Source organism: Lampetra fluviatilis, chromosome 19, assembly GCF_964198595.1.
Source record: "Lampetra fluviatilis chromosome 19, kcLamFluv1.1, whole genome shotgun sequence".
Lineage (NCBI taxonomy): Eukaryota > Metazoa > Chordata > Hyperoartia > Petromyzontiformes > Petromyzontidae > Lampetra > Lampetra fluviatilis.
In genome coordinates, this window is record NC_136293.1 from 9,419,946 (window position 1) to 9,443,603 (window position 23,658).

The window sequence follows — 23,658 nt, forward strand, 5'->3', positions numbered from 1 at the left end:
ATGAAGATGTTTTCATAAAATACATTGTTTTAAGAAGAGAATAATAGCTTTTGAAAATTCGCTGAACGTACTAAGTACACTCCAGACTGTTGGAATGAAACATTGTTATTTTAAATAAACAAACGTTTGCCAAAGCTCCTCTCCATTGGTGGCCCTGAGCCAATAGTGTAAATGCCACATTCCTAGCACAGCCCACAGCTTCCCATGGATACCCGTGGAGAGGCACGCAGATGATGATGGTGGTGGTGATAACGTAGCCAAGTCAACCCTGGCCAGAGTTTGAACTCACATTCTCACTGCTGGGTGCCCTGCCACCCTACCAGGTGAACTGTGACCCAGAGATGGATATCACCACTGGTGAAAGGCGACTCCCATTATTTTAGGGAGGTGATAATTCAACGAGCCCGTCACCCATTGTACACACGGTACCAGACGGTGCTCCATTATGCCCTACGAATCAATAGAGTTAAACACGGCCAGGCAGCAACACGACGTTCCTGCCCTTGGCAAAACGAGCAATGCACGCTTCAACTACTCTCATTAGTCCATTCTTACTCAGCCTGTCTTATAACGCTCAGCTTGCCTGCGTACATTTTGCTCTGCATATCAGCGTGAAAGTCATATAGATGGTTGTAACTGCTCAGTTTATTTCATTTCTCAATTTATTTGACAACGCTGTTCATTATGGCTAGCATGGAAGAGTAGTCAAAATACCCTCTCGAGAGGGGCTCTTTAGAGCTCCCTCTAATAGAGGCCCTTCTGGCAGCGGTGGTGTGAATAAGACATTGCAGGGCTGCACCTTTACCTTTTATATTAACTTAACATACTTTACCACGTTGCACTGCCCAATGTGGTGAAGGGTGGTCAAATAACCCCCGAGATCAATACAGCTTGTGAAAGCCATCCTTCATCCAGCAGTTGATGGATCATGGCTGATGATATTAATTTAACATTAACAGAAAGAAACATGTTTGTGTGTGTGCGGTTAATTGAAAGTAGTTTTCATTAACTTACCCACTCGCTGGCCTGGATTTAGCGCAGCTGACATCCCCAGGCATTATGAACCTCGGCCCATCATCATCATTCCTCGAAGGTGGATAAAATACATATTATCTGGTGAAGCTACATCGTGTGCTGGAAACCCATGAGCTGCCATCCTGTGGAAGTACTGGCCCCCACCATGAAATGTGGAATTTCCACCATCTATTCCGATGTGTGCTGCGCAGTGTGCATTTGAGCATAGGGACAGTGACCTTTTTAATGTGCTTGCAGATGTAGAAAAAATATTTACACTTGTAGATTAACACAAAAAGGTTTGACAACTCAATTACAATCATGCCTTGTTCCAAATTGCATCGCTGAGTCTCAAGCATTGTTAGGCATTTGGCTTCAAAGTATGACAATGAATTGGCAGTGTCAAGTGTCACCTCCCACCCCCCCATGTGTGGGTTTTCTCTGGGTAGTCCGGTTTCCTCCCACCCACGTGACGGCAGACATACATTGTTGGTATTGGCCAAACAACCCAATGCAGGCCCTCTTGAAAAACTATTTTGAGATTCGGTCGAGGGTATCTTGGGTGAATACTTGGCTTTTTATCAGCGAATGCTGAAACTCAGGCAGCAGAGTGGCATTGTGATAGCTGAAACATGGTGTACGGATATCATATTTCACGCCAAGCCTGGGCAGATAATGAAAAACTTGTAATAGCATCACAGCTCATCATAAACAAGGTTTTTTTGTCATTACGTTTTGTATTTTTCCACAATTTAAATTGTGCTATCAGGATCTAGGGCCGGATTAAGGTTCATACTCTTTGTTTTTTTCGGTAAAGTCACGTAGGTAAAAAATCAAATCAAATAAATGAAAATTGACACACTTAGGCTATTTCGCTACGTTGTTCCCACCTGAAGAAGGACGCTTGTGTTGCGCCCGAAACGTCGTGATTTAATTTAGCTGTTTTCATTTATTTGATTTGATTTTTTACCTACGTGACTTTACCGAAAAAACCAAGAGTATTATATCTCTACTTACATCGTCATAAGACACAGCAGAATCCTTCCAGTCACGAAAGCTTCAAATCTAGAACGGATTAAGGTTATTGTAGGCCCTAGGCACTTCTGCTCCGTAGGCCTTCAGCGATATCTTTCTACGGCTGATACTGCTGCCTCATGTCGCGACTACCGCCGTTGTCACTCGCAATGAAAAAAATCTCTAAAAATTCATCTCCGGTGTGTTCATTTCTCTCTCACCTTATGTAAAAAAAATACGATTGACGATGACATGACTCTGCCACTTTGTATCTTCACTGCGCCTATCCATGCTATATAAATACATTTATTCAAGATGATATCTTGGTTACAAATTTTATCGCACAAACAATCAAAAAAACATGGTTAAATATCCGTAGACCCTTGAGTTGTTTGGCCCTGTCAGGATCTTGTAATGAAAGGAAGAGACGGTGTGCCTGATTTTTCATAAAATGGCTACAGAAGTGATTTTTCACATCTACCCAAAAATCCTTCACGTGCACTTTTTGCTCCTTGCGCAGGAGGGTGTTGCACTTCGCCACGGACCATCAGGCTGATGTTTTTTTCTTCTCAGACTTGGAATTTTAATCAAAGTAGCTGCAATACCATTTAACATGTTGTTGTTTTTCATGCAGTCATCGGTGACCAGGCTTAGAACATAATACTAATTAACAATAGGTTAGCACATTTGGTATTAGTGCCATTCTTATAGGGCAAGGCTGTCACGCAGGTGCTATGTTTCACATACTTAGTCTCTGTAATCCACATTGAGTTATGTGCAGGTAATTTATCAAATTCGTACCATGGCAACGGCACACAATGGCTTACTCTTTTCAAATGACGGTGCGGGATCCTCACGTCGGCTGGGAATAAGATGACCCTTATTTATATATGGCTAGTATTGACCCGGGCAACCTGACGGATTCGAACCGCAAACCTCTGCAACAAGCGGCAAACGTGCTACCACTGGGCCCCAACGATCAACTCGCTTCCCTTGTGAACTTCATTTAATAACGGGTGGCCGAGACCCCGATTCAAACCCAGGAGCTCAACAGTGCTAGCTCGGCATCCAATATTTTAATTAATATTCCTGTGCCTCTTGGTAAGTGCCCTTTGGCAGTAACCCATTGCTTTTGTAATATCCATCAAATGTTCAATGATTTACCAATCGGGCACATTACCAAAGCATACATTTTAAAATTTTCCAACTGGCCAACTCTGAATGTAAATCCATTGTGTTGTTACGTAACCCATATCCGCACATGGGCCGTTCCACGTTTTCGGACAATACCATTATTATAATCATGAAGTGGTTTTTAACTTGGGCATGCTGCAGCAATAGAGATTTGACCATACATCACACGCTGGTCAGTGCGGGGTGCTAGGCACCGTTCAGATATCGCTCGCTGTTGATATTATCCATGACCTGGAATCGGTTGCCAGGATCAAAGCATATAGTGCGCTACCCGCAGTGCCACCGCTCCCTCCATAGGGATTACTTTTTTATATTTAGACTCTTAGGTTGCCTAATCTGGGGAGCGACCTGCATGGCAAACACAGACGCACATTACGCAATCTGGCGACGTTGCTGTGCCACGCCAATAAAGCAAGGCACGTGGGAACAACGAGTTCAAATTGGCCTCATTTACGATCCACAGCAATGGTCTGGAACCTGCTCTTTCCACCTTCGAATGCCGTGAGACTTGAGAGACGTCGAAACCTCCCTTTCTCGCGTCCTCACCGCTCCGGGGGTTGCAACGGCAAGCACTGTTGACCCTCCGGGGTAGCGTTGCATCTCTAGCAATCTAATCTTTACACTGCAAAAATTGTGCTCTGAAGCCTCTAAATATTTTGTCATTTAATTTTAATTGGTGAACTGCCAACTGTGGCTTCGTGTGGCTTTTTTAGTTTTTGTGAGAACAGGCTGTGAGAATGTTTAATCTATCTTTAGATGCATTTCAGAGTATTTAGCAAAGCTAAATACTCTGAAATGCTCAGTGCCCAACCCCACTGAACATGTTACTATTACTATTTTTTATTTTACCAGGTACGGCCAACTGAGCTATATAGGTCTTTTTCGGAAGCGACCTGGCCACAAATGATAAGCTCAACGAAGTGGCTTATCATGTGGAAATGCATAGCAGCAGTCAAATAACTCTGAACGCACGCCGATTCTAAATGTGGAGGGAAAAACCCGGAGGATCCATGCGATCACGGGGAGAGAGAGAAACACGCAAACTTCAAAGACACAGGCGTCAGGGTCGGAATTGAACCCACGTCTTCCTGTATACTGGGCGAGGTAGCTAACATCTCGGCGCTGCGGCGAGATGTTAGCAATGCGTGCACAGCGATCTCTGTTCCCTCGCTGCACGTCGCGAACGTTTTTGGCCCGAGCGTGCTTGTTTGCAGCTCTTTTTATGGTCTCTCTGTTCTCCCAAGGGTTATTAACTTGGCTACAATACAAGGGCATTTACTTGATGAAGGGAAAAGACTATTTCGGCCAACCTTCGCAGGATTTCAATATGGAAACAAGAAAAAAATATACAAGTCAGCCATGGTTATTTTAATTCCATGGACTCGAGTTCGTACGAAAGTTTGCAGGAGACTCAACCATGGATCGGCAGTTTTTGTTAATATATTTGGCAACAAACAAACAAGCATATGCACCTCTATCGATTTGATCTCACCTTGACTAAAGAGAAGAGTCAACGATTAATGAACTTGGACTTCATCGGCTGAACAGTGTACGTAGGTGCATGGAGACGTGCGATGGTTTTACAGCCACTTGGAGACAGAAGAGGAACACGTGGATCAAAGGACATGTAAATTAGTTGCATCACATTGACTAGTAAATCTGGCTGTGACGGTCCCACCTGATGACGGAGACTTGTGTTGCCTCCGAAACGTCGTGATTTATTATTTTATTTTTATTATTACTTTTATTAATTTTAATTTTATTTATTTTTTTACCTACGTGACTTTACCGAAAAACCTAAGAGTATGAATCCTTGCAGTCACGAAAGCTTCAAATCTAGAATCACATTGACTGTCAAGAAAATGAAATGGGCTTGGGCAGGACATGTCTTGCATGTGTGTGTACATTGAACTTCTTTCGCACCGTACGTATCCAATCGCGCTATATCGTAGGTGTGGGATAATTTGCCAGTGGTTAAGTCTCATGAGGGAGTGGCAGCCAATGGAGAGAACATGCCCACGAGGAGCAATGTGGTCAGCTCACGTGTTGGTCATAGGTGATTGGTTGTATCGCAAGACCGTGGAAGATGACAATATCTTGGGGAGGCCTTCATACAGCAGTGGATAGATCATGGCTTATAACGATGGCATATATTATCTTGCGCAGGGCTACATCTTGAGCAGCATAGGGCAGTGCAACAAAATTATTTACGTAATGTCCGTCTGTGCTCCCCTCCACCGATTCAAGCTGACCAGTGTGGTGAAGTATAATCAAATAACCCCCCGATACCCACACGCATGGCTGACCCCGTTAGCCACAAGAGTCTCTTATACGCACCGCGTCGTTAATAATATCATTTGGAGGGGGGGCGCGGAGACGGGTGGGTGGAGTTGAGTGAATGGTTGCAACCCATCTCGTTTGGTGTTCATACTTGGGACACGTGGGCAGGCATACATTTGACGTGTGACTCGAGCTGCGGTGCAGTTATCACCGAGCATCTCTGAGAATCAAAGTCGGTTCGCCCGCTTCGCAATACTGCCGCTCCGCACATGCACGCGTGTGCATACACGCGCAGCCCATTTGTTTTTTCCGCAGCTGAATGATGAGGGACCTTCCAACGACGTTTCGGTCTTGGGGGTTTGCTTGACCATACTTTACCATGCCGGCGAGTACGTCTTGTGAAGGCGCGAGCGCATAGAAGCGCAGAGCAGCAGTGGATTTTGCCGCACTGGCCTCTGCCTCCCACCACGCTACTCCGTGCATACACATGACTGCACGTGTATAAACGCGAATGCACGTAACGCTGAGAAAATCAAAGTCGGTGCTCCGTTAACGCCACCTTGTTTCGCCCCTCCCCCACCAGATTAGGCGGGAGACGGCACTTTCAGCGGAAATCGGAGCGATATTATGACCGTAGCGGCCTCGGCTACGGATGAGGCCACTCTCAAGGCCGACGTTATGGCGTTCAATGGCACGGACCCGAGCGAGGATACCCCGGCAGGCACGGGCGGCAGCTACGGCGCCGTCTTCCTCGTGCCGGCGTTCATCCTCGTGGGGTTGCTCGGCATCCTCGTGTGCCACATCCTCAAGAAGAAGGGGTACCGCTGCACGTCCACGCCCGAGCCAGGGACCTCGCACGAGGACCTCAAGGATGCCGGTGAGAGGTGGCCACACAGCTCCGCGCCAACAGGCGCGACAGTCGCGCGCCCGGGAGCCCCGGCAACCCGAATTGGATTGCGGCTACGGCTGATGTTGGTGGGAAGTGATATCTGAACTGGTCTTTGTCGTAGCCAACCCGCACTGACAAGTGTGGTGAGGTGCGCTCAAATTAAACCCACGAGCTGCACGGCGTGGGGGAGGCCTTCATCCAGCAGCCGAGTGAATAAGGTCTGCGAATAAGATTGGTGGTTGCACTACGACCATCGCATAGAGCTCCACTCGTGGTTCTGGTTTAATCATGGGTGGCTGCCCAGATTGAAATGTAGCAATTCGCCAGTTCTGGTTCAGCAATGAAACATGGCAACTACGAGCCCACTGCTGTTCCAAATAAATTTTCCTTACCCGCCATAACTATGAAGAGGACGTTTGTCATGAATTCTACTTTTTTTATTTTAGGTTCCAATGAGAAGGCCTCTGATCGTATGGAGTCATTTTGATAACGTAGGTGGCAGCAGATGGTTATGATTCACCGAAGGACCCACTGTGGTGCCCGTGTATGCGCCTGCAACACTAGAATGTGAATATTATTCGTTCGGGCTGCTGCTCCTACCCCTGCTGTTGGTGGCGGCGCTCACCTGTGACAACATCGTCCACGGGCGTAGGCCTCGGCACATCGCGGTTCATTCACCTGCAAAGCTGGCACGTCCGGCTCCTGCCTCCGCCAGCTGAACAAATTAAAACTCTCACTGAAGCTGTCGTAATATTTGCCTTTCTCCTTGCCGCCGTGGTGTAACGGTTGGCGCACCGGATTTGAAATCCAGTGTTCACCAGTTCATTAGAACAATGGTCAAGGTTTTTTTTATTCGCCTTCCCCTCTCCCCGCCCCCCACCACAGTTTGTCGATGGGCAGGTCACGTGTGGTGGGGTAAAGTGTGGGAAGTCACGGCCGCTCAAGATGTCTGGCCAGTGTGGAAGGGTGGACCGAACACCCTTCTCCAGAGGCTCTCTAGAGCTCCCCCTGTTGGTGGCACGCGCAAACGATTCGCAACGCCACGACGTTTACCTTTTTGTCTTGACACATAGTTGGCAAGTTCCATTTTTCAAGGAGCGTTTGGCATGCGATACGAAAACGCGGAGCCCTCGGTAGGCAACTAACGAGTCCGAGGGGTGTAATGTTCTGCGCTGTTAAAGTCTAGAATCCATTTCTCTACTGTAACCTGCTGCTCACCATGCAGCCCAATTGTGAATGGTAGATACACATCGAGCAGAATGTACTAAACACATGGTCGAGTACTCTTTGGTTTGTTCGGTAAAGTCACGTAGGTAAAAAATTCATAAATGAAAACAACTAAATTAAATCACGACGTTTCGGCCGCAACACAAGCGTCCTTCTTCAGGTGGGGACAACGTAGTGCTCGGAGCGTTGTGATTTAATTTAGTTGTTTTAATTTATTTAAAGTTTTTTACCTACGTGACTTTACCGAAAAAAACAAAGAGTATGAATCCTTGCAGTCACGACAGCTTCAAATCTAGAACATGATCGAGTCTCATTAATTTCCATTTTAAGACTTTTTTTGCATGTCGGAAGATACTGGAGTGCCAGATGGGGATAGACACTCGGCAGGCGCGCGTAGATGCGTTCAGAAAGCCCACTTGCTGTATTGCCATCTGTTCGGCAATCTTGCAGCCCAGCGTATTTGGCGGTTTTGTCAACTCTACGGGATCTGCCAGACCTTTCGAGGCGCTGGCGTTTAAACGTCGACGTACGACGATAACGACGGTGGCGAACGACCGTTGCCTCTGTCGCGTTTGTGTTCTCACCGCGCAGAAAACGGACACACGTGCGTAAAGGGAGGCTTCGAGGGCCACGAGGACACGGTGGGAGCCATCGCGAGACTCATCACGGAGAACCCCGGTGAGCTCCTTCGCCCCCTTCCCACCCGTCCGTCCGTCAAAACGTTGCCCGCTCTCGGCGCGACGTAGATAGGTTCAAAGAAAATAATGGCAACACAAGCGGTCGTCTTCCGACCGCTTCTGAGATCTGACTGGATGAAGGGAATCTAATGTATTTTGGTCATCTTCATCATGCAGCTAACTCTCATGCATGCCTTGGTTTGGTTACTCCATCTCCGCTCTAGTCGAACCCTTCGTGAGCATTCTGACCACTGTTCATTCTAGTCATGTGATGATAAATGTTGTTTTGGTGAGTTTATATGAACAACTTCATAACAATAACAGCTTCATTTTAAAAGAAATGTCAGAGTTTGTGGTTTACTAACCTTAAGGAGCCATTGGGAAGGCCATTCATCCAAATCGTGAGATAGTTAATTATGCTCAGTGACAGTTGTAAACGTTGCAGTTAGTTTATTTGAAATTGTGTAGTGAGTTCAACTGAGACAGACTCTTTGGAGGCAACACATTTATTAACACCAACACACGGGGTAACTGCCCCTTAACAGAATAACAACCTGTGGTGGTGACCACCAGGCTAACTACACTAGTTACAACGTAACTGCTACAACCGACCAGGACCACAGCTCGGGTCCAGGTCCATATGTTGGAGACTCTGTAGGACGTAGAACGCAGACGAAGGTTTCTTCAGGATGAACAACGGCAGCCGATCCCTCTGGGGGACCCGGCTTATATCCTCTTTGGCGTGGCTGGCTCCGCCCTTGGTCACGCCCACCTTCCAGAATCCTCGAGCAGGATCTCGACCCCGACCACGTGACCACGCCTAGCCCCCACTTGGGGCCCCTGTGTAGACTTAACCGGTCACGTGTCCTCTGGGGTCAACCAGAGTGCCACGGCCTTTAGTAACCCCATTTCCATTGCCGTCACTCCCACACCCTATCCTGTAGGGGCCGGTACTGCACGCCTAGCGTGGTGCCATCCAGCGCTATCGATCAGCGCTCACCGAGCCCCTCTAGGGCCGGTACTGCACCCACATCCTCGTGGTGTCCGCGATGTCGTTACACCGCACGCCGTGCCTCTCTAGGGCAGGTACTACACAGTGACATCGCGGGATGTCACTACATCTGTATTCATTAGGATAATTAGCCCTATCAAATTTGACATGGACAGGCAGCTTGCCGGCATAATGCTTCGTATGATTTTATAATCTCTTTCAAACCGCCTAAATATAGCACGACTACATTACTTTAGCTATAATTAATAGCACCTTACCAACGAAGGAGAGCATTGTGGCATAGTGCCACGCGCACTTCACCACGAACCTGGTGACGTGAGTTTCTTTCCCGGCCAAAGCCAGCGTGAGTGGCGAGCGATATCTGAACAGATCATGAACCCCTCTCTCCCACTATCCCTTTACCGAAACGCATTGGACTAGCGTGGTGAAGTATGGTCAAACAACCCCCACGACTGGCATGGCTTTCCTGGATAAATAGATAACATTACTATGATTTTGCTTATGGGTTGGTGGACCTGCCTGTATCTTAGAGAGCATATTGTTGTTAGAAATTGGTAGCCATGCTTGAAATTGTTATTATATTCGAAAATGTCTTTGGGTACCCAACGTTTTTGGCCTGGTTCTTGTTGGGAACACAGAGACGAGGCAGGCAGGACATTTCGATGTGCGGTAGGAAACTTGAAAGCTTATCGGACAACGCTGGTGGAGTGCTCTGTCCACGTTTATTTCTGGTGTAAAGTCACATAGCATCTCGTCAGTTTCACACTTGTAAAACTGCACGCTTCGTGGTGTTGAAATGCCCAATTGTTTTCCAGTTGTGCTATCGGGTGTCATGTTCTTGAGATAAGGAAATGTCTGTTCAGGAACGATCGCAAGAGCAGTCCTTCAACGTCGTGTTTTAGAGAGAGATGCTTTCAAGTACCCTCTTAACCACCCTAAGGGCACAGCCCTTTGGCCGTGCTCCCTGCGATAGAGATGTCCGCTGGCCTGGCAATCAAACCAAAATGTTTGTATCCTTACATTCCTGTCAACTCCTTGTGCCTTCCTTATTACAGACCAATTCAGACCTTATTGGTCACCCCGTGCCCTTCTTAATCTCAATGTTCATCCTACAAAGTCCCATCACAAGGGAGAAACACAAACAAAGAAGACATATATATTTTTGCCTGTATTAAAACGGATGTACGCCGTATGGACCTGAAAATTATATTTTCCTGCACAAGAATACGGGTAAACCATATGGGTTGACAGGTATGTGGTCAGAGCTGGATAAATTTGGCAAAGGAAGTGCAGAACCGTATTTAATGGGTGTTTTTTAATATATTTATTAAGTTGTTTGTGACCATCAACCGGCCACACTTGAGAACCCGGTTTTTATACTCGGGTGGCTGAACACGGATTCCAGTGGAATGCTGTTTAACAAAAATCCATTGAGTCTGTCGGTGCTCAACATGTGCACTTTTCACCGTGCAGTCAAGTATGAATGTATTACTAGCTATTTAGCGATCCGAATTCAAAGTAAGATTATATTAAAAAAAAATGCAATTAATTTGAAAGTCTCTCTGTTTCCTTCGGTTTTTCTTTCTCCTCTGTCTCCTCGTATCTCTGTGTCTCCTTGTGTCTGTCCCTCACTCTCCATCCGACAGTGTCTCTCGTGCTTCCTCTGTCCGTGTCTCTCCATCTCCACCCGTCTCTTTGCGTCTTGCCTCTCTCTTTGGCTCTTGCCGTCTCCCTCCATCTCTCGGCTTTTTCGTCTTCATATCTCACCTCTTCTCTAAATATTGTTCATCAATATGCATTTGGACAAATTTTAATACTAAGTGAATATTCATTGCACCCCCCAAGATCATAAGTCTTTTCTTTATTCCTTGCAGCCAACGCCGAAGCCCTCAAGGAGATGCAAGCTGAGCAGTGTGAACCGGAAATGAGCCTTGAGAGGTACTCAACACTGCTCATTGAACACTGTCGAAGTCTTTATCAGACTCGTCTCTGTCGTTCAGCGACGCGTTCTCCGGCATGAGTACGCTCGGCGTTTTGCTTCGCCTGCTGGGAGCTTCTTGTTCTTCAGGAACTGAAGTCATTCATCTTCGTCGGGAATTGAACCGAATTCAGATTGGTTGATGAAGAAATTTCGGTCAGTCATTCACTTTATTTCAGGTAAGGCTCATCACGAACTGCAGTTAGTTCCGAGCACGTGGAGCGTAACATCGGTGATCGTGCTAAAATAATAACGCGGTGCGACCCGAACACACTTCGGAGAGCTGTACGGCACAACGGCAAAAACCTACGCAAGTTGTCTCTTTTCTTTTTCCTGTTGCACCATTCATCCAATCGACGACGGTGTCTCGTGTCAGCCCACGCCCGTTGCCAGAGTAACCGCATGCTTTCCCAGAGCTAGGGCTGAAGAATTTTCTCTCGTATCGTTTTGGGCAGTGTCCATTTCTGGCTGGGACTCGCCCACGAGATAAAGGAGTGCGTGAGTCCCCCCTGCCTTACGATTTGTTGTCTTTGTGCCTAAGCGGGGTGCGGAATTCGATCGATGAGCCCACAAAAGTAGTTTCTGTCTGTCCCAATGGGACTGTTCCCCTACCCTACAATCCACCCGCTCAACACAGAGAGCCGGGCAAGGTCACGTGACCTGATGTGTACGCGGCACGGCTAGCGGCACGAGACCGGAGCTGGCCGGAACTTGGGACAAAGTCTTAACCCAGGCCCGGGCTGAAGCTTTCCAGTACAAATTTGTTTTCGTGTCCTGAATTTGTTTCGTGTACCGTGGAATCCGTTGTGTCAATAGGAGTAAGTTTGCTTAAGCCGCACTGTCTTGGCTGGGCTTAATCATCGGTAAACAGAAGCCATCTCGAGACCAGTCCTTTAAGTGCTTCTTTGCTTGGTGTGGTTGCAAAGCGGGAGTACAGAAAGGGATTTTGCGTTCCATCTGTGCGGAGTTTAGAGTCTTATCCCCTACTAGAAGTGGGTCGCTGCCGCAAGCCAAAGATGGATCAATGGAATTGGCCAAATATTCCATTTCAGAACCCTTCTGAAAGGCTTTCCTGGATAAATAAAGAACATTATTATAATTTTGCTCATAGATTAGTGGATCTTATCCGTATCTTTGAGAGCGTATTATTGATGTTTTAAATTGGTAGCCATGCTTGAAACTCAGGGCTAAATGAAGTCACTTTGTCAACACACATGCAAGGTGAGCCTTTTATAGATACCCCATTCGTATCTATTGACCCTCTTAACTTCTTCTGCAAAGGCGATTGATAATTGTGAAAAGTGATGTCCCCACATTTTACAGAGGAGGGTGTTACAATATTTAATACGTTTATTGAGGTGGGAGGTGTGCAGAGACTTTGAAATAAATTGTTGTTTTCCCTACGATTTCTCCATATCACATGAGCGGGGTATCGGTAAGTGCCTCGCCGTTTTAATACAAATTGTGAACGAGCCAATGGCTCCCTAAAGTTAGTCAACGGCAAACTGACATTTATTCCCCAACGAGACTGTTATTGTTCTGAAGCTGTTATTATCGAACAGTTATTTCCCATTGCTCTCTGCCTATTTATATAAGCTCACTAAAAAAAACACATTCACCATCGCGTGACTGGAATAAACAGTGGTGCAGGGGGCAATCGGGTGGTGTCTTCATGAATCTTCCATTGAACTCGACAGTCGGTACAACACACAATGTGATCCACTCTGTGGTGGAAAATTTTCACACGCGCAGCAACCGGAGCAGCCCAAACATTCAATTGTTCTGCTCAGTCGTTTGATCTCGGTTGCAATGGGTCACAGCGAGGTTTCTCGGATGCAAAGAGTTTTCCCAGAGAGCTTTTGTTGTTATTCAGACGCAGCTTCATTTTCACCAGCATGAGCCTCCATCATAGCAATGGGCTTGGCTCTGGGTGCCATCTCGTGACCTACACCCGGCATTGCTTCAACTCCTGCGTCGGTTTTCGCCGTTGTGCCGTGCTGTACAGCTCTCCGCTGCATTTTCGGGCCATTACCGCGTGTTGTTCAGCACGATGTCCGACGTTTCGCTCCGCGTGCTGGGAGCTACTTCAGCTGTGTATGTATGCGTGTTGAACTTCTTTCGCACCGGACGTAGCCTCACCGTGCTAATTGGAGGCCATGGGGGAAGGACAACAAGCTAAACACAAAAAAAGCAGGTCTAAATAAATTCGTTTTCAATTTAGATTTCAAAGTGCATAGCCCCAGCGGCTTCCTAATATTGGCAGGGAGAGCGTTCCAGACGGTCGCAGAAGCGCATCTGAAAGCGCGCGCGATGCAGCGGCCGTCTTTGTTCGACGGTTAGCCAAAAGCCGCTGGGAGGACGACCGGAGTTTGTGCGATGGTCTATGCACCTACTCGAGATCAGCAGGGGTTTGCGGTGGATTTGTGGATGATGGTTACCCCCGTGTCGTCAGTTTCCACAATGCCGTGATACCATAATCCATTTCTCTTCGAGCCCCGAGCTAATCCCATCGCTCAAACTCCGTGGTTATCCACTCGGGGGCGATCCCTCCCCAGGCTGCTGCTCGATTATCAGTCTCGTCCAACCTGCTGCCAACCCTTTTAGCGACGTGTTCTCTCTGAGCCCACGTATTTTTTTAACAGTCACTATGATTTCTGCGATGTGATCCATGTGTTACTCTTTTTGTTACACTTGTGCAATTTCTTGCATCTCTACACACTTTTTAGATAACTTTCAGACTTCCGTTTTCTTTCTTAAGTGTCCAGACCTCGAATTAGTTACAAATTGTAGTCATTGCATTTATAATGACTTAAAATCAAATTGTAATTTTCAGCTAAGAGTGCTGGCTTTACTCTCATTATAATCTACACCAGGTCTGTAGGTGTCCATTTATTTTCATCTATGCGTCAATCGCTGGAAATGTTGCACTGATTGAAAACTCTCCTCGTTAAGCAGATTGGTAAACGTTGCTTTTGGATATCGTCTCCTCGCCGAAGAGGCTGACAAGTGGAGCGATGGCGATGTATGTGTCACTGGAGCGTGAGGACGAACACAAATTAATTCCTGGTCATTATCGCACACAGGTTACGTTTTAATAATTGGCTCGTGTTTTTGCAGCGTTCACACGTGGGTATTAAACGCCGCGTGACATCGTTCACAAGGTGCGGCTCGTTGTGTGGCGATAATGTCACGGACCGGACCCAACAATCTTAAAATGACTCGCAACTAAATTTGTTTGGCAAATACTGACGCGGCACAAATCGGGACACGTTTACGCAGCTTTTACGAGCAACACTTTCTCACATTGTGTTTATATTACTTTTTTTTTACCAGGTAAGGGCCACTGAGCTATGTAGCTCATTTTCAGATGCATACTGGCCCCAAATCATAGCTCAACGAAGTGGCTTGTCACATGGTAATTCATTGTGAAGCCAAATACTCTAAACGCATGTTTCTAAATGTGGTGGGGAAAACCGGAGGACCCGGAGAAAATTCCACGCGACCATGGGGAGAACATGCAAACTCCAAATATACAGCCATTCGGGTCAGGATCGAACCCATGGCCTCCTGCATACCAAGCGAGGTAGTTAACATCTCGCCGCTGTGGCGCCCAAATATATAGCAAGATTACACAGCTTAGGTGCAACATATCATTTACAATGGGATCTACATTTCCATTGTGCGGCAATTATATTGTGGTATATTTTTGTGTTATTAATTTAACAAAAATCTTAAATTATGCAGGAGCTTTGTTTCATTTGAGTTTTGGGTTAGGAAGTGGCTAAGTGGTAGAGCGAGCGGCTCACCATTATTGGAAGGTCGTGAGTTAAAATACTAGTTCAGGGGTTGACACAGCCCATCATCCCTGGGGGGTTTATACAATGAATCCCACTTGGTGGGGAAGTCAACACAAAGGGACGAGGAATTTCGCAAAACAGATCACCGACCACTTCCTCAATGCCGATTTTAACAGGGAATCGTTCTGACTTCCTTTCAATCACGTGTTTGAATCACAGTCGCTGCGCCCTCTGCTGGCCGTACATGATAATCGTGGTCTTGTACTAAAGTGCATTTCCTGTCGATGTCCAGTACACGAAGAGAAATGGTGCATTGAGTCACTGGAGCATGTGCGTGAGAATTAATTGTGTACCACTGATTTTACATTACAACTGAAGGTTGTCCTAGAATTTTTTTTATTTATAATCCACAAAATATGGTTGAAAAAAGTGCCTTTTGTGGTTGTAAGCAGTTTAAGTGTGTGACATGGGAATTAGCAAGTGCATTGTAAAGCCACCTGTGTGGGAGGTGATCAAATTATGCGGATTGTAGAGTGTTTAAATAAGGCTTGTGTGGGTTTTCTTAAAAATACAAATAAATATTGTGGGTTGTCAAGTTTTTTTATTTTGCTTCGTGACATCCCCTCAACTAAAGGAGGTTGTTGCTTGTAGGGGGGGTTTAGGTAGAATGTCAGCACAGCTACCATGTTCTAAGGAACCCGAGTAATCGACCGTAAAAAAGTAGTCCATTACAATGATTCCTCAAATAACTTGACTCTTATTAGCTAATTGCCCCAACTTTAACGACGATGATGATGATTATGATGGTGGTGGTTCCCTTCACCCTGATTCCCACGCAGCCCCACGTCTCCGGACCAGACGGTGTTGAGCCTGGACGACTCGCACGCCATGCACAAGCACAGCCACACGATCCACGGGGTCTCATCCAACTCGGGCTGCGCTCGCTGCACCAAGGAGTGGCAGGAGGCAGCCGGCAAGGCGCGCAGCCAGAGCCGTAACAAAGGCGGCGCACGGCCGCTGCGGCCTGGTGAGAAGACGGTGCTGGCCGTGGGAAGGTGGGTGCCGAGTCTTTACATCACGCCGTGTGTCTGTGCGTCTTTGCTATTTGTTTGTTTGCCGATGTCGGCGTCCACGTCAATCCCGTCACCGATAACGTAGACTCCCTTATAGAAGGGTTCTTTTGTTTATCGCTGACGCTTTCGTGACCAATATTATCCATAATGAAGGGGGGGTTTTTTGGGTTCGATCGCACCAGACGTGGCCCATGAAGGCCCCTTAGAGTGCCCCGTTGAGCTATGGCCCACCTAAGGTTATGGCCCACCACGATTAGTGAGATGAAGGTGAGCTGAACGAGAGAGATGAGAGACCTAGAGACAAGAGGTAGAGACCGGCGGTCACATGTCCACGGGTTAACATCTGTACACGTGGCGTATGACGTCTGACACACAAACTGTGTTACGTGACCTCCTGGAAAATGTAGCTGAATAAACACCCCGCCCTTTAGCATCAGCTGCCAATGCAGAGAAGGCTACTCAACATATAACTCCCTTCTGGTGCCAGAGTTAAACCTGGTCACTTGACTACCCGCGGCGCTTAATTTACTTCTCTGCACTAGCCGTGTAAAAGCAGCAGGGCGACGCTCGGTATGTTCCTGCGTTGTTTTGTTTGTTTTCTTTGAATAGTTTTTATGACATATGCCATTTTAATTCTTTTTATATTAAATAAAAAAAGTTATCAACGTCTTTCTTTTACGAATACACTTCTGTAGCCTGCTTAGGAACGTGGTTTGTCGTGCATTCCTGCTGGTAAACATTAAAAACCGATGCCTCACGGATTCTTGAGAAAAATTCAGGTCTCTGCCCGGCCACCCAGACCTCCCTAAATGAGACAGAGCTTGGTCACCTGTAAGGAATGAGGGCGACTCTGCCTGCTAAAGGTGACTGGGTGTGGTGCTAACGCCACCCAGATAATATGCTTGCAAAGGCAATATCTCATTATTACTCCGGAAAGCCTCCACCACTCAAGCAACAACAACAACAAAAACACTTTGATTGGCTGAAGTATATTTTGTGCGTTATTTTTATTTAATCATGGATTATTGCAGATTTTCTCGGACCATATTTTAAAACACAACAAGGTGAACTGTCTGAAAATATACAAATTAATCTTCTTGTCACGTAGAATGGAAATAATAAAATATTTTATTATTTCCATTCTACGTGACTTTACCGAAAGAACCAAGAAGATGAATCCCTGCAGTCACGAAAGCTTTAAATCGTAATTTATACAAATTAAATCAATAAAAAGATGCACTTTGTAATTATACGAATAATGCACGGTCCTTTATTTATCCACTTCAGGATAAAGGTTTTCCCAAGCCATATTGGTAATGGGGAAATCTTTACCATACTTCACCACGCTCGTCAGCGTGGGTTGGTCACGGGGAGAGCCCAGGACCTGGTTGAGATATTACTCGCTGTTAATGTTAGCCACGGCTGGGAATTGAACTGAGCTCGCTTGGTTCGTAGGACAACGCGCTGAAACTAACGACGGTGCCAATAAAACAACTTGTGCAACGTGCACTTTGTGTCCACTAACAGTATGATAAATAACTTATTCCAGTCCAACTTAATTTGTTTTTAGTCAGATTTGCGTCGAGTAAACTCACCGTTGTCCGTAACACAGTCGTGTCTGTTTAACTGCCACGACTAGGCTTGGTGTACGGTACTGTGATTCATTCTTTATTCTTCACCTGAAGACGGCTGCTTGCGTTGTGGCCGAAACGTCGTGAGAATTATTTTATTATGTTTTATTTTTATTATTTTATTACTTCCCTTCTACGTGACTTTACCGAAAGAACCAAGAAGATCATTCTTTATTGTACAGTATTGTCCTGACCGTTCTCGACTCGGATAGGATAGAATCCAGTATGTGTAGCTTATTTCAATGTCAAATCTATTCAATGTCTCCTAAAGGCAATTTTTGACTTAATATGAACGACACATCCATTTTCGTCCTGTCCGTAAACAGGATACATTGATTACAGGATACATTGTTTCCAAATAACGTGAATTTAAAAAAATGGAACTTATTTGCATGTAAAATAGTGAATCAGAAGTCTGGCATCAGATACAATTTTGTAAAAAAAAAAAAACAATATGATCAAATCTCTCAAATGTATTCGCTTTGTACTTTCATACTGCGTTGGCATTGGTGCACTAGCACAAATAACAAAGCTTAAACACATTCGTCAATAGCGCTGCTCTAAAGAGGGAGACATATATAGCGGTGACGTTTTGGGTATTGGCCCTTCTTCATAGCAGAAAAGGGCCGTTGCCCAAAATGTCGCCTGTTGTGTAATTCTTTTTGTTTATAGTGGGATTAATCATACTTTTTTGTTATTTGTGAGTTTTTCCTCAAATGTAAAAAACGCATAACAAAATTTCAGCCGGTTGCTATGCCCGTTGCCGCTATTATCCGATGTTTCCTTTTTATTATCGAACAACTTGGGTCATCTTTTGTCTCTCTCCTGCAGGTTCCGCGTAATGAAAATCCCGGAGCGGGACCGAAAGCAAGGGATGTCGGATCAGCGAGCCAGCGTCATGGACAACAGCACGGCGGAAGTGGAGGCCAAGCCCCTGTCACCGACACGCATCAAGTGGAAGAAGTCGTGGTCGCCAGGCAAAGACGACACGATATCTGACTCAAAGGCCTGAACAGACGTATACGGACTATAATACTTAATTCTCCTCGTCTACGACTAATAGCTACAATAATATTGATCACAGTAATAAGCAAAATGCACGCTCTGTATTACTTTACAATGGCTATTTTTCAATTTCCTGAGCAGCGTGGTTCTCAGTTGTGAAAGAACACGTTCAAATTCCAGCCAGGGTGAACCCAGCTCCATCACTAATGTCATCATCATCATTACGACCACCGTCATCATCAACGTCCTTGTTATTGCCTCTCTATGGTTGTTAGAAACAAAACCTCCACCTAATGAGACTGCACCACTTGTTGTGAAGTCAACCCGTGGCCGTCCTGTGGAAAGACTGGTCCCTGTCAATGAAACGTGAAATTTCCACCACCACAGGCTCAAGACCGCCAGCTATCATGGATAATGAACCACCCCATACACGGGAATTCTTTGATGGGCTGGCATGACCACAACAAAGTGGCGTGTTGTTGTAGTCGCATTATAATTATTACTTGCCTTGACTGTTGATATGAAAAGCAGATTGAAGATTATGCACGTTTTTTTTGGGTTGTAAAGTGGAACAGGAGGAGAAAGATCCAGAAAATGGTGGCCAAATGTTATAACATTTTCACCCCATTGTCTTTCCGCCCCCGCTCCCCCAATTTTATAACTATTCTATCGGAGCTACGTCTTGAGACGAATAATCAATTTGGATTTCTCTCAGAGCAGTGCAGACCTTGCTGTTAAGAGGATCGCCCACTCAAGCAGATACGAAAGAACTACCTCTTAAATCCATTTAAGTGACCTATGATCTACAAATTAGGGGGTTTCACTTTTGCCACCCACACTTGCCACCAGAGAGCAATGATCGTCGCATGATAGTCAAATCGATCAAATTAAGTGCAAGGCCAAATTATTTTGCGTGACAATTTTTTGTTGTGCACTCATTAGTGGACTGGGCATGAGAAACATTGATGAATTTACACTTGAGAAACCCGATTTATTCAACGGCCTGGATTCGAACCGAGGAAATTAACTGCGCCCAGCACCAGGGCTCTGGCCTTTTGAGCCACCACCTCTGCCACCTCATTGCCTTTCACACACGGCAGAAACAGGAGGGCCATCATAGTCGTAGAAACTTTCTAGAGGATGAGTTGAGCGCGAGTGGGCTACGTCCTTGACGTGTCGTCGTTAGCGTTGGCTCGTTCTGCCACTTTATTCCGTAAAATTCCACGCAGTTACGCCATTGCTTTGTGTTGCTCGTTTTAAGCCTAGTCAGGTGCCAAATTCCCTTGACCAGCTATGTACAGCTCTGTATCATATAGAGTTTTGTTTTGCTTTAATATGCAGCTTTGAATTTGTATTCTGTAGATTTGCAACTCACACACTGTATAGTGCTCATTTTAAAAGTGGTAAGTTGACATGACACCGTGTTTGTTTGAAATAATTTTTTGTTAAGTACATGAATTAGTGTTTTTCTTTCTATTTAGCTTTCTTAGTGTCAATACTTAAGAGCAAAAAAAATATTTCCTAAGAAAACGGACAGAAAATCCAAATAACTTTATGTGTTGATGCAAAATTGTTTAAATATGGTAATCATATACATTTATGCATGAATTTCTGGTTTTTTTCCCTTCTCTATAATCTATTTGCTCGTACAGGGCTGCTTGCTGTCATTACACGTGAATGGCTGTGGATCCTACATTCCCTTGTGGGTCTGACTCCTTAGACCGTATAGAGTGACATTTTATTAAGTTGTATAAGTGGCCTCAATGCTTTGTTCTCGAGCTCTGTAAGTGAGCTCAACCATGTCAACATCCACGCCTACATCGCATCTGTAGTCTCCTGTTTTCTGGCAGCGGTGATATGTCTGGTTAAGATTTGTAGTTGCAGTCTTGAACGTGTTGATGAAAATCGTGACAAAAAGCGAAAATGTGAAATTCATGTTACACTTCCATTCAGCAGAATTATTTTGATGTATTTATTGCATGAGGATAATGCCATTCGGCAAAAACAAATCACCACTCGAACCTTCGTGCACATGATTATATGAAAATAGATGTATGGCAATAAACAAAAGCATTGCATTTTAATTGTCTTAAGAGCTTACGAAGCACAATATTAAAAACTAAATTATTGTCTATAAAATGACACCATTTTCATTCAAAAGTCACAATGTGGCATATAGGGTATCGAGTTTCTAAAGCCAATGTTTTTTTGTTATAATGAACTTGATGGGGAATTGATTATAATTTCTGTTGTACTTGTAATGAAACCGTCCATGTGATGGCATCGCACCGTGTTTTATTATTGCTGTCCTGAAATATGCACTGGCATCGTTCTTAACCCTGTTACTATGACGTTCCGACTGGATTGCCTGTCGCTTAGGGGTCAAATCAAGGCGTTTCCACGTACGTTGGATTCTTGGCTGCAATTTTTTACAAGGTGGACCAGACAGATTGAAGCCAATCAATGACAATCGAATGCTTGTCCTCGCAAACTGAATTTCCACCTTCACGTTATAACGGATTTATTTTCGATGAAACGGCTAACGTACCATTGGCTTCAGACCATTTATTTTTTCACAACGCTGGTAGTTGCTTCTGGTTCGGTGTATTTTCGTCGCTGAAATTACAGCACCGTATAAATTCCAGGCCTTGCGCCACCGCTGTTTTGAGTGTTTTGGCCGTAGGAGCCGAAATTACGAAGACAATCTTGAAACCAAATCCATTTAGATGAAACCCGCTTTATACGTCGCAATTAAGCTCACGTATTAAGTCATGCTTAACAACAGTGCTGCGGCTTTTGGGTCTTAAAATCTCAGTTGCGTCTGTGTGGGTGCAAGAATTATCCATGCCGAGGGAGTCGCCCTTCTAGGCACAGGACTGCGGCAGTCACTGCTGGTGAAAAGCTCTCGAGAGCTCCTCTTGAGGGTGTCTTGGGCCACTCTTTCGCGCTGGTCAATACATCCACAGCCTGCTAATCGAATAACTGTAGGAGTGTGCCCCCATTCATACTGTCGGGTGTACAGAGGCGGTCGGATTAAAAAAAACTGCCCGTAGGTTCATCATACCATGATTAACAAGGTCACAAATGGCAGTGCTGCAATGTTCTGTATCAATCAACTTTCTGACGTTTCCTTCCACAGTAAATACTTAACCTTTTCTCTTATTTTGACAAACATACTTACCATTTAGGTGTGTATATACATTTGCCCGTCATGGATTAAACACTTTACATGTGTGTGTTGGAGCAAGACTGTTCTGTGTTTGTGGGGTTTATCGAGTCATATACTGTATATGTTTTGCACCATGTTAAGTCGGGGTGCAACGAATCATCGCCCCACCTTCGAAACTCGAGATTTGATTCATAAATCCATTTTTTGTATCCAATGCGTTGAATGTAGCGGCCTTTTAGTGACTGCAAGGGGTCACGTCGTCAAATCCATTCTGGACACTTTCTCAAAAACAGCGATTCTAGACGGGTCGATGCATGCATCGTTGAGTTTACAATTCGATATTAATCGATGAAATTGACACAAAGTTGCACACCCGTAACGCTTAAAGAACAAGTCATTGGATACGTCGCTCAGTATACTGCATCGCACACTACAGCATCGTATCTTCACGGCCTCCAACGTTGAATGTGGAATATCTCTGACGAGTGGCTGTGATACGTGTTAACCTAAATGCACTACCGTAATTTCTTTGCCTACTTTTTCTATTGACATGGCGGTAATCGCTAACGTAGTCACATCTGTTTCCCACTATTCTCACCTGTACCCGCACCCTCTTTCAGCTGGCTGTCATTTTTTTATTTGTTTTTTTTTTACAATTGTATATTTTCTGCAGTGTAATACTTTAATTGAACGTTACCCTGTTTGGATGATGGCGGGATGATTGATTTAGAATTATTGTGCTTCCATTTCGACGTGTATAGTGTACTGCTTCACAGGTACCCCTCGATTTACGAAAGGATGCGTTCTTAAAAAAAAAAAACGTGTTAAAACGTAAATTTCGTAAATAAAAATGTTTTTTCCCATTAATTGAATACGAAAAATTAAGAATGGGTTTCGGACAGTCGTTATAATTCTGCTCCTAATATAAAAACTATACACGTCACTTTTCACAATACTACAATTATGATAAATATGAATACGATTGATTTTAAGCTTTCGTGACTGCAGGAATCCATACTCTTTGGTTCTTTCGGTAAAGTGACGTAGGTATAAAATAAATCACGACGTTTCGGACGCAACACAAGCGTTCACTTTTTCAGGGCACTCGCTAAAACATCTGCATGTTGGAATGAATGTCAAATTTCTTTAACGCAAAATTGCTTAAACCGGACGTTTGTAATTCCGAGGGATACCTGCACTAAATATTGGTGCTATGAGGCTGGCCACTACCAATCACAGATTCTGTGGGAGGATGGGGGATGAGGGTTACACTTTCCCAACAGTTCTCTGGCACCGAGTTCACTATTTAAATAATTAACCCGTAAAAACAAAGTTTTTCACTATAAATCCTTTATATGCGAATAGGCACACGTTTATTGTTGTTTGCTTTCGATTGGTTTACATTACATTCCATGACAGGAGGACCTTGCTGTGTTTTCAATTTCTTACAAAGAGCAAGAAAATAAATTACAGTACGTGTTCAATGGGCCACAACCCAGCCCACATTGGTCTTTGAAACGGGCGGCTAGAGTCCTCTCGTCCTCTGGCTTGAGATGGCTGCCACCTATGGGTCAGATGATTGCCTGCCACCATTAAGCAATTGGTAATTAAATATAAAAAAAAAATTCCTAAAATGTAGAAAATTTTGGAAAAAATTTTTTCACGAAAATAAATTGTCACGCACAACGAGTCTGTGCA

The 23,658-nt window shown here is 45.0% G+C and overlaps 1 protein-coding gene across 5 annotated transcripts in view; it reads left to right on the forward strand.

Annotated features, from left to right (window-relative positions):
- LOC144937630 (RELT-like protein 1) overlaps positions 1-22,025 on the forward strand; it is a 49,955-nt gene extending 27,930 nt beyond the window's left edge. For 3 of the 5 annotated variants that reach the window (XM_078864982.1, XM_078864981.1, XM_078864983.1), the window contains exons 3-7: positions 6,086-6,379; positions 8,210-8,296; positions 11,182-11,245; positions 15,922-16,137; positions 18,618-22,025. In XM_078864982.1, the coding sequence (XP_078721108.1) occupies positions 6,130-6,379; positions 8,210-8,296; positions 11,182-11,245; positions 15,922-16,137; positions 18,618-18,798 (798 nt within the window). In that variant the 5' untranslated portion in view covers positions 6,086-6,129 and the 3' untranslated portion in view covers positions 18,799-22,025. The remainder of the gene's footprint in view (positions 1-6,085; positions 6,380-8,209; positions 8,297-11,181; positions 11,246-15,921; positions 16,138-18,617) is intronic. The other 2 variants (XM_078864985.1, XM_078864984.1) reach the window with 1 other exon arrangement.
- Positions 22,026-23,658: the final 1,633 nt, after the last annotated feature.